The sequence below is a fragment of the Rhipicephalus microplus genome, unplaced genomic scaffold (genome assembly GCF_043290135.1).
Source record: "Rhipicephalus microplus isolate Deutch F79 unplaced genomic scaffold, USDA_Rmic scaffold_24, whole genome shotgun sequence".
NCBI lineage: Eukaryota > Metazoa > Arthropoda > Arachnida > Ixodida > Ixodidae > Rhipicephalus > Rhipicephalus microplus.
Window position 1 is genome coordinate 4,739,740 of NW_027464597.1, and position 16,881 is coordinate 4,756,620.

A 16,881-nucleotide genomic window follows, 5' to 3' on the forward strand; every position below is an offset into this window, starting at 1 on the left:
CAATCGTTTTATACCATACCAGTCTTGCAAAATGTCATGTTAACGAAACCACCGCAAGAGCTGCAGGACCATTAATAGTAAATCATGACATTCATAACATCCGTGTCATGATTTTCATGTTATGACTAGCCAAATATGTTCTTCATACAGTCATAGTATGCCATATTAAGTTTGGTATTGTTACCATTATCGAAACGGCCAGGACAGCTAAAAGTCGTAGGTGGCTAGATGATAGATACGCGCGAAGTCACCGATGTTCGCTAAGGAATTCTTCGCATTTAAAAAATGCGGATTAAATGCCTGTAGCACACGCTGGATACGTACTTTAAAGCACACCATAGCAGACAAATCATCCCATAATACTCCTGTCACCACCTTGCAGAAAAGTGCTGTCAATATAATGCCATGAGAATATATATTGCTACGTGTGCCAGCGCTCCCTTCAATAAAAAAACTGCCACCATCATTAAACCTCCCCATGGAGCAACATCGCGGCACAATTAATAGGCGATCCAAGACTAGCCAATCGGGTTTGTTCATTGCGAAGAAACGCCTCTAGGGGGTGTTGTTGCGAAGAAACGCTTAGGAAAAAAAATCACCCAGCACTCGACCAATCCACTGCAAGCCATGAGAATAGAACAAGAAGGAGAAGAAGAAGCGTTCCATCGGCGTTGAAGTCATAGTGGTGGTTACTGTGAACTTTTATTGTGGTGGAAAGGCTTTCGACGACTTTGAGGAGTTGGAAAGCAGCATTTTTACTCACCGAAGGTATTTTCCACATCTAGTAATACTTATCCTTAATTGAGCACTCTGTGTTTAGCGTTTTTGTCACTTTGATGACAACACGCGAGATGCCAATTTTCAGTACCTACAGCATTACATTTACGGGTGCCGTTTCATGTTCTGCCTATGAATTTCGTCGTGATAATAATAATATTAATTTCTAAATGTGCATGCGAAGAAATAATGCAGCGTGAATGTTTATTCGGCGTACCGGTCTGCAATGCTGCAGCGAACCCGTGGAGCCGGCGTCCCCGCCGACTACATCGGCGCGACCACGGTTTCTTCTTCGTCCTACCCGGCCTAGCGAGGAGAGGAGACGCAACAGCGGCGACGAGAGAAATGTAAGAACATTCAATTCCGGTACGTACTGTGCGTCACTATCTTCTGCTTTTCGACCACCGCGTCTGCCTTCCATGCTCGCCTTTGTTCTCCCGTGTCGAGCGCGGCCAGCGTCTCGTTTAACTCTGCGCCACCATTCACGCTTTCTGCAGATCCTTTTCTAGCTTCTGCTTCTCTTCTGACCTACTTCACGATGGTATCTGTTATTCTTTCTCCTGCGTATCTTTTTACGCTCCGCTGATTTTATGTGCTGTATGGGAGCTCCTCTCACGGCCTTACGCGGATGCTGTCGGCGAAAACACCACCTAGCCCGGGCTCCAAAACGGTCTCCGATGCCCTCAGTGTATGCAGACTAAAGCTTCATTTAACCCTATAGACGCCGACTTCTTCCTCCGACTCCGTGGCATAGTTTGATTTCCACGTTGAGCAGACGTCCTGCACGCATGTCCCTCAGCAGTAGTTTGAGGTACGCAAGCGATTTCCCGGAGAGCCAGTCGCAAACTTAATCGCCAGTCTTCGTACGCTTGAAGCGTTTTGCGGTTTTGTTGCCTTGGAAAGTCACGTGAGTTGATATCAGTCGCTCATTGATCGTGTTGGTCAGGGCCAAACCTCATAAGCGCGAAAATGCACGCGACAGCGACGAGCGACGCTATGAGCGACGAAACAGGGCGTTCGCGCGACGTGTGCTCATTTTCGCGCGATCGCTTGGTTCTCCAGATTTGGAAACCGTCGCTCATCGCCCGGAAGTGCTGGGCTCAAGCAGCCAATAGCGAAAAACCGGAAAAGACGAAGACTACATAGGTGCACGTGACCCTGCCCGAGTCACGTATGCGCAACAAGAAATAACGCAATGTTTATTACGCATGTGCATATAAAAAATGCTGCAAGGCAATAATAACCACTTTCCGTTTTATTACACAACAATATATCTTATTTTTAAATTGCATACCGCTCGCTACGCGGTTTTCTTGGTGCGAGTAGACGGCCTCATGCCATCAACAGTGGAATTCGCTCGCCGAAGCCGTCGCGTGAATGAGGTTTGCCTGCGCTAGCGACTGATCGCGCGAAGAGGATCTACGTCGCGTCGCTTGTCGCTGTCGCGTGCATTTTCACGCTTATGAGGTTTGGCCTTCAATGATCACTGCCGTCTACTTCAAAAGGGCTCGTTCGTCTCGTTGACCAAAGCTGTTTCTATCGCTCGCGAAGGCGAGCTGGTTCGTTTTCATATGGAAAAGTTTTCTCCGCAAAATGTAAAAAAAAAAATCCGCTACGGGGCCACATGGCGCCCATTATTTGTCGGCCGGGGCTCGCCAACATGACCGCCTGTCTTCCCAGTCGTCTCGAGCAGGCCAGCACGGCAGCCCGTCAGCTCCGTTCCAGCAGATCAGTCCCAGGGGTGCAACGGCTGCGACAGTTTGATATGATTCCCTATTTTCGCGCCAAGCTTAGCCAAAACCATCAAATCTGTTGAAACTGCCCCATGCTGCTGCATTTTTGGCATCATGTAACCAACATGATTGCGCAGACCCTAATTCTAAACCACGATGTATAAAATATATAGGTGTTTTTAGGAGGACACTGACGAGACGCTATAGATCAAATAACGTAACGCCGCACGCACATCTCGTCCACTGACCGCAGCGAGTATCTCTAAGCGAGACGACGCAACTTAAAATAAAAATAAAATTGCCCGCAGCTTCCCTCGGGGGAACACTGAGGAGGATGCGGACCATATAATTGGTTAACGGGGTGTTAAAGTGCGACTTACTTGGGTCGATGGCTAAATTGGTTAACGTGGTTGTGAAATGGGGTGTTAAATTGCGACTTACTTGGGTCGATGGCTAAATTGGTTAACGTGGTTGTAGGAGGGGGTGTTAAATGAGTGAAAACGTACACACGTATGCGAAAGGGCGGCGCTGGTCGAAGGGACGTCGATCATTGTGTTTGTGGATTCGTTGGAATTCATTTCACCGCGACCTTGGACGTCGACGCGCCGTACAAACCAACCGACGAGCGGCAACTGAGCGAGCGAGCGCCGACCTTGAGTATATATACAGCTCGACGGCGCATGCACTGTCAGCTGTTGAATGTTCTCGAAGCGCGACGCCACATGCGCGTCCACTGGAGAATCAGGAGAATTGTAGATGTCGAACGCGGTGTGTAGAGGAGGAAGGGTGCACAGATGGTGGAGGAGTGAAGCGCGCGCGGTGTGTAGAGGAGGAAGGGATGCACAGATGGTGGAAGAGTGGGCGACGGCGCGACGGCGCATGCGCGCGCGTCAGCTGTCGAATGTTCAAGAAGCGGTGCGGACGGCGCGGACGGCGCACTACAAGGCGCGAGTATAAGATGCTCCGCATCTAAAAATGTCACGCGTAGCCACTTCTCTTCGCCGAAAATATAAATTTCTAGTCGGCAAACACAGCCATGGCACGTTGGGAACTAACCCCTGTAATCAGAAATGCCCTTGATTTGAACTTGACTTGTCACCGCCTTGAATACAGCCCAAACGTGTTTCGAACGCGCTGTGTTTAGGTGGTGCCAAGCCAGCACAAACGCGTTTCAAACGCACTGCATGGGGTGGTGGCAAGTTTAAGTAAACGAGTGTTTCTGAATACGGGGTTTGCTGGAGATGTGTGCCGCGTTTTCCGTGGGCGAATAAACACGACGTACTTCGAACACTGGCGTTGACACAATCTCCGTATTTTCGTCCTGGCGATAGATATCCGGTGCCACCGCTGGACTAATGGACGCGTGGCGTTGTTACTTGAAATGGTCGAACGCGCCTTACAAGTGAGCTAAGAAGTGGCATCATAGAGAAAGAGAGAGAAACAACTTTTATTGAAACGGCAAGTGTTAGAAAGAAAAAAAATTGTTGTACGCTAAAGCAATTTGGACCTTGAAAAGGAAAAAAAAAAGCAGCTGTTGAAAATTTTCTTGGCGTTTCTTTTTCGTTTTTTTTTATATCCAGTGCTGAATTATGCTGATGCTACCTTTGCCGCACGACATTGTTGCCTTACTAAAAGCTTACTAAAATTTGGAAGGAGATGTTAGTACTACTCACGGGACGCAGCACATTTTGTTCCCCAAAACTCATGCGTATCTGTCGCATGATTATAAGTACAAGTAAGATCACTGACGCCTAAATGAATCACTGGTGGTCATTTGTAGCTGTGCAGGATATTTCTGCATCCCTGAAAAACAATAAACAAAACCGTATGCATTATATTTCCCTCCCCTCTCCCCTAATATACTGCTTTATGAGTCTCGAGTTCCAAGGTCGCCAGCTTGGTAGATCCACGTCTGAGCTTGAGCAGTCTCTCAAAGAATTTTAAAAGCGCCGCAAATGCTAATTTGAATTTCATCGTTGCTTCCACTTCGGGGTAGTTTCAAATGCTGCTTTTATTAAAATAGCAGTTTAAATAAACACTGTGCGCACATTAGGCGATGTTGAATGGTTTGCAGATATTTTTAATGCTCAAAGTTCAGAATTTCGTGAAAATTTTTGGCGGTTTTTTTTTTCCGTAACCTACTCTAAATTTTTGTTCTCGTGCTGCAAAAGCTACATTTTAGTGCTCCGAAAATTGCTCCAAATCTTATTCAGGCTGTTGCGCCCTAGCAGTCCGCAACACGGCGACTTTGCCTTGACACATTCAGCTTCCCAGAGTTAAGACGAAGCTTTTATGTCGTTTCAGTCGGCATCTTAGTATTTTGCGCATGCTCACGGCCTATGATGTGGCTCTTGTCGCTCTTTAGGAAACTTTGCTCGTTGCCCGGCGGAAATTGTACTTACTTGTTGTGCGCGAAACATGGACATTTTCGCTCCGTTTGCGATTCACAACCGTCGATTTCTCCTGGTACAATTGATTCTTATCGATAGGTCACTGTTTCAAACGTGGATGGATTCCTCAAGGCCCCAGGACTTTGCGACGTAGCTTTACATAGGGAACATCCTTTTCTCATTTCTTGTCGTCATCGGTGCATCCATGTCTTGCATGAACGGCAGCGACGCTCTGTGCTCTGGGTAGGCAGCCATTTTTTGCCAGAGGCGGCTGGGGAGTGCAGCAGCGCAGTCGTGTTTGTGAGCGTCTACGGAGCCTGCAGGCGGGATAGAGTGAAAGCGTGACGCACGTTTACATCCAAGGAGTGTCGTGTACGATGTCAGCCTCACTGGAATACTACACCACAATGCTGTGCCAGAAAGACCCCGAGCGGTACGAAGACGAGACGAGAATTCGCTGAGTGGACCCATTCGCACTTCGTACGGGCGACTACGTAAGCGACGTGGACTTGTGGTAGCGCGTGTACAGCCCCTATATTCACTAATTTCTCGTTCCGAGGACGAGCTTGATCACCTAGGAGTGGTTGAAGTCGAGAAAGGCCCTCTAGGGCCACGTCTTTGTAACGAGGGGCTGGGTGGGGGTGCCATGCACGTTATGTTCACGTTAAAGCACCCCACCCGCTAAAAATTTACAGAGCCCTCTACCACGGTGTCTCTTGTAAGCATATCGTGCTTTTGGGACTTAAAAGCTCCTACAGTTGTTATTGTGAACACAGAACAAGGTGCTGACCTGCATTTTCCGCTATTCTGATGGCAAGCCGATAAAAACTATTTTTTGTTTTTTGTGAAGATAGACTGGTGAAATTTGTCATGCAGATGATAATTGTTATGTTGATATCATAACTAAGATTGATTTCAAGCTGTCTCGTAGTTTCTGAGCTGCAACAATTCGTATCATCCCAAAATTAGTTATTGAATTAAGCACGAGTACATGTGAATTTTTCTTTAAAGATGTTTACGAAGGCTTGATGAGTGCTATAAAGTTAAGGGTTGTTTATTTTTCCTTTTCAAAAATAAACACCAAACTTGTTTTTCAAATCGCCTGTACTATTCACTTGTACACAACTTTTACACAAGGCAATTTTATTTAAATTTATACCATGTGCGGTCAAATATGGACAGATTTGCAGCACCCACAAATGTTTCAGGATCTAAGAGCAAAACATTGAATGGTTATATATTTATTTATTGCAGAATGGCACATCAAAAAAGTGCCAGCAACTACACAAAAAATCGAAGCTGATCAAATGGAGCATAAAAAAACGAAGGTATAAGCAAAGAAAACGCAGCTGCGATGAAAATAGTGTTTATCTTTCTTTCATTTGAGGTATCATCGTGGCTACCCTGAGTTCCTTCGACCTCTACTCCAGGCAATAATGAAAGTTGGCGACTCTGTTCCAAAAGAAAGCTGCAAGTTATGCATTCTCCATAGCCGATTTTCTCAGTTTTTGATGACAGCACAGTAGTAAAGCATTTTTCTGTACTTCTATTGGTTATCTTGTTCTAACATTTTGCCACGATGGGAAATGTGGCCGGGGAATTGCGAAAAAAATAATGAATTTCAAAATTGAATCTTGCAACCAAACTTACCATTCCCATCGCCAAGTTACCCCTTTAAGAAGTGTACCGCTTGAGCGCGTTTGCTACTAAACTTGAGGAAAGGGGTTTTCTTATTGTTGCAAACAGCAGGCTGTGGAAAGTGATTGCAAACATACCGCGCGTTACTTGGGCTTTCAGCGTTTTCTCTCAAGACCAGTGAGATGTCCACTCCGTTCAACTTCGGCACAACGCTGCGGCCGACGGGCTTGGCGTCCCCCGCCCCAGCCACGGCCACCCCAGCCACGTCTGTCGCGTCACCAGCCGCCATCAAGGCTACAACAAGTGAGGCTGCATCGTTTTGTGTTTTTAAGAGAATATTAATGAGCACTTTTGAAGGGAACCAAAATGGGCTACGTGGCTCTCCGTAGTTACTAAGTGGTACTCCGCAAATAAATGCAGGAAGAATAAAAAGGCCTTTGCTCTTGACTTTTTTTTTTCAATCCTCCGCTCTTGCTTTGTGCCTAGCCTTTATTTTTTGAAGTTTACCACAAAAGGGTTACATTCGCAACGTGTCAAGGTTTGCAAAAATTTTTCATGATTTCGGATGGCTCAATGAGCTCTAGGAACCCCAAGCTCATCTAGAAACACCAAGTCCTATCTGCATTAACGTAGCATTATTACTACGCTTGTGCAAATAGCAAATTTCACGTCCTAGGTTGATTGGAAGCGGATAGGGTTTTTGGTAGAAAACACTTGGACAAGTACGAATTCAAATGGTATATATCTCATGTTAGAAAACAACGAGCATATTTCTCATGACCCAACTAAGCTGCTCAATTTGTTTAATTGAAACAAGACATGCGTAAATGTCATTCTTTTTGTTTCGAAGTAAATGGACGCACCTTTTAATAGTAGCAGGACTTGACTTCCAGTAGAATGCAAGTATCAACCTGTAAAATATGTCAAGTTCTAAAAATTTCTATACTTCAAACAACTAAGCCGGTGTCACAAGCTTTTAAACGTTAAAGTATTATGAATCGACTTGGGAGAAAAACGTTCTTTTTAACCATAGAGTGGAACTTTGTGGCTGTGTGGGTTACTTTTTGCATAGGTGCATTCATGTTACAGCATTTCTCTGCTGCAGTGAAACCGCTTTTACAGAGAGATCACCAACTATTAGCTTATTTCGAGTACTTCAAAATTTCCAATAACTTAAATTTGAATCAGTGCATTCAAACACTGTAATATTCGTTTTGTAAGAATACTGTTAGACGCCGCGCGGGGCTGAAGCAACCGTTTAATGGGCCTAAGAGCAGCGAGGCAGCCACCAGTGGTTTTATCAGCAGCTGCAGCAGCACGAGCCTCCGCCACAACAAACGTCTTCTTCGTCGTTTCTATAGCAAAGCCCGTATTTGTCACTACAGTTTCAATATTCGAAGTGTTCGAATATTCTCACAAGCCAGATCATTACATCAGCCAAAGCTAATGCGTATATATTGCGCACGTAAGGCTAGGTCAGTAACACTGACAGCTAGGTGAGTTGGTTTGGGTTCATAGTTGAGAACGGCGCAAAAAAGACACAAAATGAATAAAAACACAATAATGGTGCCGTTCCTTGTGTTTCTCTTCGTTTTGCGTCTCGTGTTTTTTTTTTTTTTTTTGCGCTGTAAGGTTCGTTGCAGTTTTTTTCCTCATGGGCCGGAAGGGAAGTATTTTTATTTTTTATTTTTCTTTTATTTACAAATACAACAGGTCCTACTCGGTCCCAAGCAGGAGTGAGAACGCCATTAAACATAAACAATACCAACAATAGTATTTACAGCAGTCGCTAAATTACAGGAAGAGTGAACGTAAACTACAATTAACAAACAAAGAAAAATTTGTAAATATGCTTCGAAATTCCTAGCAAACAACTTTATAACAGTGTTAAAACATGCGCATACAACAATTCGACCCATGAGGTAAATTGCACACTATACATAAAAAAAGTGAACGCGGGAATCAACTGCCAACATAGCTGTTCAGCATAAGCGTAGCTTTACGTGTAAAACGAAAGGTTATTTAAAAACTGAACAAATAATTCTGTTGTATTAGCATTAACTACGACTTCAGATAATTTATTCTATAGTGCAATTGCGTGCAGAAAAAGAGAATGCTGATGTATTTTAAGATTATTAAGCTCCTGTGTTTTGATGTAGTTTGTACGACCAGACAGCATAGGGGGCTCAGTTAAGCAGCTTTAGTTCTGGCACATTGTCACCTGCTTATGGCTTATATTCGTCAAAGCTATGCGGGGAACGTATCACACAGCTCTGATTGTCGTTATGTCTGACAGTACCACTCCTGCCGTCATGACTACGACATTGGCTGACGTGTCCAGATTTAAGTGAAGCGAAATTATTTCGGAAATGCGCAGAAATTTATTTTTAATCTCTTCTACCGTGAGTGTATTACCTCAGCGTCTGCGAGTTTCCGGGCTATGATTTTGAACTCCATGTTTATACGCCAGACGATTCCCCGTGGAGAAGCTTACTTGTTGATCTGCATTTTTTTTCTTTGACAGCTACGACCAAAGCTCCGACAAAGATAACCCTAAACGCTGCGCCATCTTCGACGTAAGTACGCTGTAGCAGCATTATGTATCTCGTACAGCAACAAAGAATGTCTCTTCTGCAGGTGGTTCCTTCCATATTGTTTTTTCTTCTGAAAAGTCAGTCAAAGAAAATTACTACGCTCGTGCTGCGCAGTATCTTGCAAAGTTTGAGCATTCGTTCAGTGAGACAGTACATGCATCTTAACGGCTGCAGACTCTGTTGAAGTTGTTGCAGGTGGTGATGATAAATTATGCCTTTTAGCAGACCTTCAAATTGCCTACTCTTTGCGTAATTCACATGTTGCGATACCTGGTGCGATTGTAGACTTGATCCATGAATTTGTGTTCCAATTGCATCATTTGTGCCGATTTATGACGATCCTGTCTGTCGGCACCTTACTGCGCCTACTCAAGTGCAGCTCGTTCCAAGAGCACCGTAGTTCGTTATCCCACCTCCTTGCTCGGCGGCGGAGCGTTTTGGTTTCAAAATATCATCGGTCGGTCCCAAACACAGCAACAACCTTGCTATGATTGCCCTCAAAAAACCTCCCCTCTCTGCATTTTTACCTCTGCGCTTTTTCTTGGTTCACAATCAGCCGAACTCGTGTACGCACAAGTTGTCGCCGTTGGGGACGAATCGCCGTGTCTTTAGTCCAGCTGAAACCTAAGCAATCTGGTTGATGAAATGGAAGAGCAATAGTTCTTAGAAAAGCTCTTCTATTTCTCTATCCGCTGTAAATATCCTAATGTAGTGCACACGGGTCATCCAACTGCTGTTTTTGCCACCGGTCACGTGTTGTAAACGACGATTTCATGCAAATAATGATTCGAGAGTGAAACAGTGTGTCTGATAAAACAATAAACCATGATCAAAACATCGTGAGAAGAAAGAAAAAGAAGGCCGTTTTCGCCTTCCCGTCGGGTTAGGTCAATCCGTAAGTTGATTGATTCAATGAAAACTTTATTGAGTTATATAGAACGAATGTTCTCTCGCTTGTTGGATTCAACCTCTCATATCTTTTTTTAAGGGGAGTCAGGCGTGAGGGGCAATGTGTCCTAGAGGGCACCAGGGGGTTTTCGATATACAAAAAGAATGACCTAGCCATATACATCATTGCTGCAAAAGGAAAACGACGTTTGCCTCTAAACTATTCAGAGCCCCCCAATGAACGCACTTTTGGACACTTTCACGAAATCTCGACTTGAAGCAGATATGCCAGGCAAACCGGTGCATGCGCAAATGATAGCCTGGAAGCACTGCGAGAATGCTCTTGCCACATCACGCAGAGGCATCAAAGAGAGTGAAGGGGTGGTGTCTAAGTAGGTTGTTTCTTTTAGGCATCATGTTGCGCTCAGTAGTGCGGTATTTACGCGGTTGTAGGTCGACCCATTTTGTAATATGTTGAAATCCTAAGTTGGGTGGTTGACCTAGAGTCGAAATCTTGTTTCTGTTCTAACGTCTTTCTAAATATAATCCCCGCGTATTCTCGCGAAGCTAGCTTTTTTGCACAACTTTCCAGCCCTGCCATGAAGCCGCTTTTTTTTTAGTGTGGAATTTTTTTTTTTTCGTGCGAGTTTGGGTGGGTCGACCAACATTCGAGTCGGCTGACAATTGTGTCAATACGGTCTGATCGATTGGGAAGAAAAATAACTTTTATTTTTTTTTTGTCGTCGTGTGAGGGGAAAGTGTTAGAGAAAGTGCGACGTTTAACGTTGAGGCAGTGTTGCACGTCGCCGCGGTTGTCTACACATCTGATGATAACCACATAGGTGTATTAAGGGTTTTGTAATATGTTGAAATCCCAAGTTGGGTGGTTGACCTAGAGTCGAAATCTTGTTTCTGTTCTAACGTCTTTCTAAAGGGTAGCCAGCCGGTCTGAGAACTGGCTAACCTCCCTGTCCTTCCTCATTTATTCCTCCTCCTCCTTATCTCATAAAGAACAATTTTAGTCATCCAATATCTCGTTCATTTGTTACTGCTGAAGACAATCGCTGAAGTGGTTATTCCAGAACGCTTCATTACGTGGTGCCACTTTTTTTTTATTTTCGAGTGAAATATGAACAGCTCCTAAGTTGATTTCGTCCGTGAGATTTGCGATCCATCGAGATATTTTTATATCTCCATTAGAGCACCACAATATTATTCAGGTGTTGTAATGCAATTGCTACTTGCTTCTACACTGCACTCATATATGTAAAATTATCTCTTTCACAGTGCTCCCAGGTCCGAAATTGCGCGCTCCAAGAAGCTACAAGATGAAACTTTCGCTTGCTTCAAATCAATTGCTTCAAATCAAAAGTCCTCGATATCATTGCTGTCATAGTCTCATACACTATTTGCAAAAATGTTTCATGCAAAGCTGAATGATCATTTTTATGAATTGTACGAAACGCTAGCACAATAGCAGCCCATCAAAGCATGAATATTCACCTGCCACACACCGTGCCTTTATCACACGCAGTTCAGTAGTCCATTGCTACTAGACACATAAATAAGCAACAGAAACAATTCTCTCGCACTAAAGTTTTCATTATCTCTTCTATTTAAGCTGCATGGTGTGCCGGTACTCAGTTCGTATATTTGTAGCAAGCTTTCTGCATATTTCGGCGACACTATCGCACGAAGGTTTTCATTATCCTTTCTCTTGTTTATTTATGTTTTTTTCTTGTTCCTTGTTCATTTTCTTCCTAAACCAGTCGACGCTAACCACGGGAATAGCGTTTCGAGGTTTTCATGCTCTGCAAATTAAACTGAAACAGAGCAATCAAACGATGGAACATGACCGGAAGCTGCATCGTGCACTTGTGTGCATCTTGATTGAATAACTTTCCAGAATGACCTACGGTCTCCTGGAGGAGTCCGTCGACCAGTGGATGCGGGAAATGGGAGACCTCGAGAGGAGCTTCATCGACCAGGCCACTGGGGTGAGTGCAGAAAACAGTGACGTACGAAGCGCGCAGCAGCGCCATCAACGTTACTAGAACCAAAGCTGGAAATGATTCCCACGCGCTCACCTTTCTCTTATTTTTTTTTACATTATTCATTTTTGTACATACTTCATCCCTATTTAGGCATGTAAAATGGGAAAAATGGGGAAAAAATTCGAACAAATATTACTAATGGTAAGGCACGGACACTTGTTTGAAAGCAAAAGTAAAATGAACGTAATTACACGTTAGTAAGATTAACATCGGCTGCAACTTTTGAAGACATTTAGTGGTAAAAAGCCAATGTTGCTTGACAAGAACTTCCACTGTTCCATTGCACGCAGAAAAAAATAACTGTATTCAAAAATATGAACAAAGATATTTTTATCTTTTCTCACAGGTGTTAGCATCAGTACAAGCAAAGAAATGTGCTACGTTAAAAGCGTGGTAACTACGAGTACAGGTTTAATAATTAAATGTGGTGAGATTATTGACAGAAATGTCGGAGGAAGAGTAAATAATCGCGTGTAAAAATTTTAACATTAAAGGTGCTTGTTTGTTTCATAATTTATTGAGGAACAACCGTCATTCCATTAGCTGTGGCTATTCAAACATAGTTTAGACCATTCGGACCACGGGCCATGATATAAGTTCTGTAAATAACACAGGCTGCGGTAAGAACATTGCCATGAAGAGACATCGGCTACATCATGGTATCTGAGTTACCAGATAACAAGCTTTTTTAATTATTTGTACGGTGCACGTGTTACAACTAATTAAGTGCGGCTAAGTCTTTGGACAGCTGCAAATGTATTTGTGAAGTATTACGTGCCGAAATTGGGAAGATATGAGGTATGCCGTTACATTGCGACGAGACATTACGTCGTTACTATAGGCAATATGTTATGCATGTACTCTCAGGTAATGTTGACTCTGCTAAAAAGGCTGAGGTATAATAGTACAGGGACTTATTGTAAATTTACGTCCACGCATCTATCCATCCGTCCGTTTGTCTGCCAGTCTGTCTGTCTGTCCGTCCATGCGTCTTTCTAAAGAGACTGGGTCTGGTAATAAGAACGTGTTGATACGATCAGTACTTACTACATAACATTTCTGAAATAGTTTCCTTGGGCTTTAACACGGCGTACAACGCGATTCCCTCGCTACATAGGCTCCCAGAAAGTCAGCTGCTGTGCCCTCTCCCAGGAACCGCAAGTCGGTGAACTATCTTATGAGTCGACCGCTCGGACTCCCTCAGACTCGGATCAAGCTGCGATTGTGAGTCTTGAGTGAGTCAGGGCGAGTAATGCTTTCGTGAATTTGTGTCCGATTGAGTCCGGTAGAAGAAAATTTTCGTTAGTGTGAGTTGAGTGTGTCCTGCTCAGGAAAGTTTTGGGGGCTCTGAGCCCGAGCGAGTCCAAAGCGAATGTATATATGTTTTCTATCCGCTTATCTTAACCGTCCGTATTTAGAAACGCTGCTTGACTTGCTCTTGCCTCCGACTTCAATGCAGCACAAACGCGTTTCGAACACGCTGGTGGTACCTATGCAGCACGAACGCACAGACGCGTTTCAAACTCGCTGCATTGAAGGCGCTTCCAAGTCAAGTTCAAGTCAAGGAGCGTTTCTGAATACGGGGAAAGCCATGAGTCTTACCCCGATTCATATTTATGATCACTTCTACTCGCAGGTATTCGAAGCAGTGTCATTCATACACTGTTTCACTATTTATTAGAGACGTCAATTACGTAGGAAGTTGCCTTGACCTCTGTCACACAGGTCCCGTTTATTAGGGAGGCGATCGCCGGGCTAATTCCAAGGGCCGAAGTATCGGCCCCCCGAACCGCACCACGAAAGCGTGGACAGTTTAGAAGTGGTCCTTATTGGCGCACCAGCAGACGCCGGCTGTGGCTCAAAGAACAAGTCAGAGCCGAGAGTTGATAAACAAACAAAATTATATTCTCAATAATGGCAGATCGAAAACAATACACGAGTATGCACTTTCCACAATAGTTGAGTACAATGTGTCACCGATCAACCAACGTACTACACAGTACAATCAGACACATTCAAAACAACGGACACAGACAATTCACACTACAATGCATTCGCATGCATTTAACAACCAAGACACTTACAGACTAAAGAGATAGAAAACCTATTCAGTCCAAAGTCCTTGGAACAAAAGTCTGAATGATACTCTTCCGAGAATCACTCACTCAAAGTCCAGCGTTGTTGTCGTTCCGCTGCCCCCTGAAGTTTCTCTTCCTGGAAACCTCGCGTCTTCAATTGGCCACTCTTCAAGCTTCAATTTTTTTGCCGGAAACACGTCGGCTTCACACACGCAGCGGTTGCCACGCGTCTTCGCTCGATAGCGGTAAACACACGCTCTTGCCTGTAGCTCGAGCCTTCACCCCTCAGGTGGAAATCCTCTTCTTCTCCTGCTTTGTCCCTACGGACAAAAACCTTCGCCGACTACACGGCGGGACACCCAACGCGCTCTGGCGCTAACTTCCGTCTTCTCCTGATCTCTCGTCTCCGCTGCTCGGTTAAATACCTTCCGCACGGCATTCCAGAAAGTTCTCGTCATTTCGTCGGCGCGATACGCAGCGAAGGCTGGGTAGGGGGTCAGGCGGTTCGAATGCCCTCCGCGATGGATGACTCAACCCGGCGTGACCACGCCTCTTTCGTTCTAGAATTCTCGCGCGCTTGCTCGGCCGCCGATGTGGGGTGAGGAGGTTCGTCGGCGAAGCCACGCTTCCGAGGGAAGAGCGCGCGCCCGGGGAGCCTTGGATGTTTGTTTTCTTTTTTTTTCTTTTGACCTCCCGGCGTCTCCCCCACGCGTTATCGCAAGAATTTGACGGCGCGCCCATTTTTAGCGCTCGTTCTGTGACACTGCCCCCCACTTTCAGAATATTATCTCATAATATTCAAAACCACACAAACGAACGCGAACAGTTACCACACCTCTCACAGACTGTAACACAATCCGGCGCTCATGACACTTCACATTCACAATAGATCACTCAATACAACCGTACATTGTAATTCAATTCCACGACACATGAAATATAGCCCCAGGTACATGACTACAACACTTCATCACACATTCCAAACAATACAAATGTATGAAGTTCTCTCATTACAACAATTACTATACTCACATCATTACTATACATCACATCACCGTAACAAACATTTTCACTCACTCAACATACAGTTGCGACACAGGACAACAAGAACACTAACACAACATATGGCACTCAGCCCTGCCAAACACAATCCGATTCTACCTCAGCACCTATCCTGTGTATTTCGAGTGGCGCTTGCGCCCTTTCTTGCGGTGCTCTCTCGATCTCTTCTTATTGTTTTTGCTCGTTTTGTTCCGGCGAGCCCCTTCCAACGACGGTATCTGAGGCAGCGTCTCAGCCATCGTTGTCACTTCCGACAACGTTAGCGGGTCATAACTTTCAACGGGTCCTGTCTGTTTATTTACCAACATGATCATGTCTCTACATTTTGCCCGGCTGGCCAACTCCGTCTACTTTACACTGTCGGTCGGTTGAGGTCGTGCCAACGTAAGTCCAGTTGCTCGGCCCGTGAACTCATTCAACACGATCATCTTCTCATTTACGGTCTCTTGTACCACGGTTTCACCTTGGGCTCTAGTGAGATCCGTCACGGGCGGCTCCTCCCTTGTATCTCGCGGTCACTGGGTTGGCGAGGACTCTACTTAGGGTCTTCTCCCAAACATTCCGGATCATTCGGTGCTCGCGCCCCGTCGATGTTTCCGATGACAAGGTCGTAAAGGGGGGTCGTCATACATAGAGCGGTAACCTTCCCGCTGAAGTACGGGGTTTTCACCTCAATCTCTGCTTCGGGAAGCATCCGAACCGTACGGTCAATTAGGCAAACCGGTTTCGTTCTGCCTGTCAACTCACTTTCCCGTACCAAATTTCTCCGCACGATAACCGTGGAGCTACCGGTGTCTCTTAGAACCGTAATCTTCTTGCCTGCAACCTTTCCAGGCAGCGTTGGCATTCCCTTCGTAACACCGGTTGACTGTTTTGACATTACAGCACCCACAATAGGAATTTTCTCCCCATTCTTCAACTCTACGAATCCATCGGTGACGGCATTATTATCAGATGTCGGTGCCGCTTGCACACAGGATACCTGGTGAGTTTGACTCGCTCCGTTACGACATGCGTCTGCCTTGTGCCCAGTCTGACCACACTTAAAACATTTTACTGCCGTAGGGCTCGTAAAGATCGTTCGACAGTTTTTCGCGCGATGACCCACTCGGTTGCACAGAAAACATCGCGGAATGCTCTCTGGTGCACGCTTCTTTTCGTCGGGAGCCAATTTCTTCGAATCCTCGGGACAATCCGTCTTGACCGTGGCCAAATTAGTTTCACCTTGCGCTTCCAAGAATTGATCAGCCAATTCAAGCATTCCTTCAAGTGACTCAGCCTTCCTCTCTTTCAAATACAGCGACAGGCTTGGGTGGCAACTAGTAAGAAATTGTTCTCTAATTAGGAGCTCTCTAAGCTCATCGTACTCCTGCGCTGTCCCTGAAAGTTCAATCCATCTGTCGAAATAATGGCAAAGTCGGGCGGCGTACTGCGTAGCCGTCTCACCATCAGCTGGCCTTCCTGTCCGAAATCTGTCCCGTGTTGCGAAGCGCACCTCCGACGACGTTACGAAGGGCGCCTCGAATCTCTCCGCTGCAACCACTGTTTCGAAAGACGGCGACGCCAACACGGTCCCGAAGGCGCCACTGCTTCGAACTCCGCCGGGAAGGTCACCAGCCGTTTTGGTAGCGTAGGTTTCTCAGCTCGCGACTGCTTCTGCGCAGAGC

At 45.3% G+C, this 16,881-nt stretch overlaps 1 protein-coding gene across 1 annotated transcript in view; it reads left to right on the forward strand.

Moving 5' to 3' along the window:
* The first annotated feature begins 1,011 nt into the window (after nucleotides 1–1,011).
* Nucleotides 1,012–16,881, forward strand: part of LOC119181579 (nuclear pore glycoprotein p62-like) — a 32,675-nt gene continuing 16,805 nt past the window's right edge. Inside the window, exons 1-4 of the mRNA XM_075884204.1 lie at nucleotides 1,012–1,124; nucleotides 6,698–6,841; nucleotides 9,063–9,114; nucleotides 11,927–12,017. Coding sequence (XP_075740319.1) covers nucleotides 6,721–6,841; nucleotides 9,063–9,114; nucleotides 11,927–12,017 — 264 coding nt within the window. The 5' untranslated portion in view covers nucleotides 1,012–1,124; nucleotides 6,698–6,720. The remainder of the gene's footprint in view (nucleotides 1,125–6,697; nucleotides 6,842–9,062; nucleotides 9,115–11,926; nucleotides 12,018–16,881) is intronic.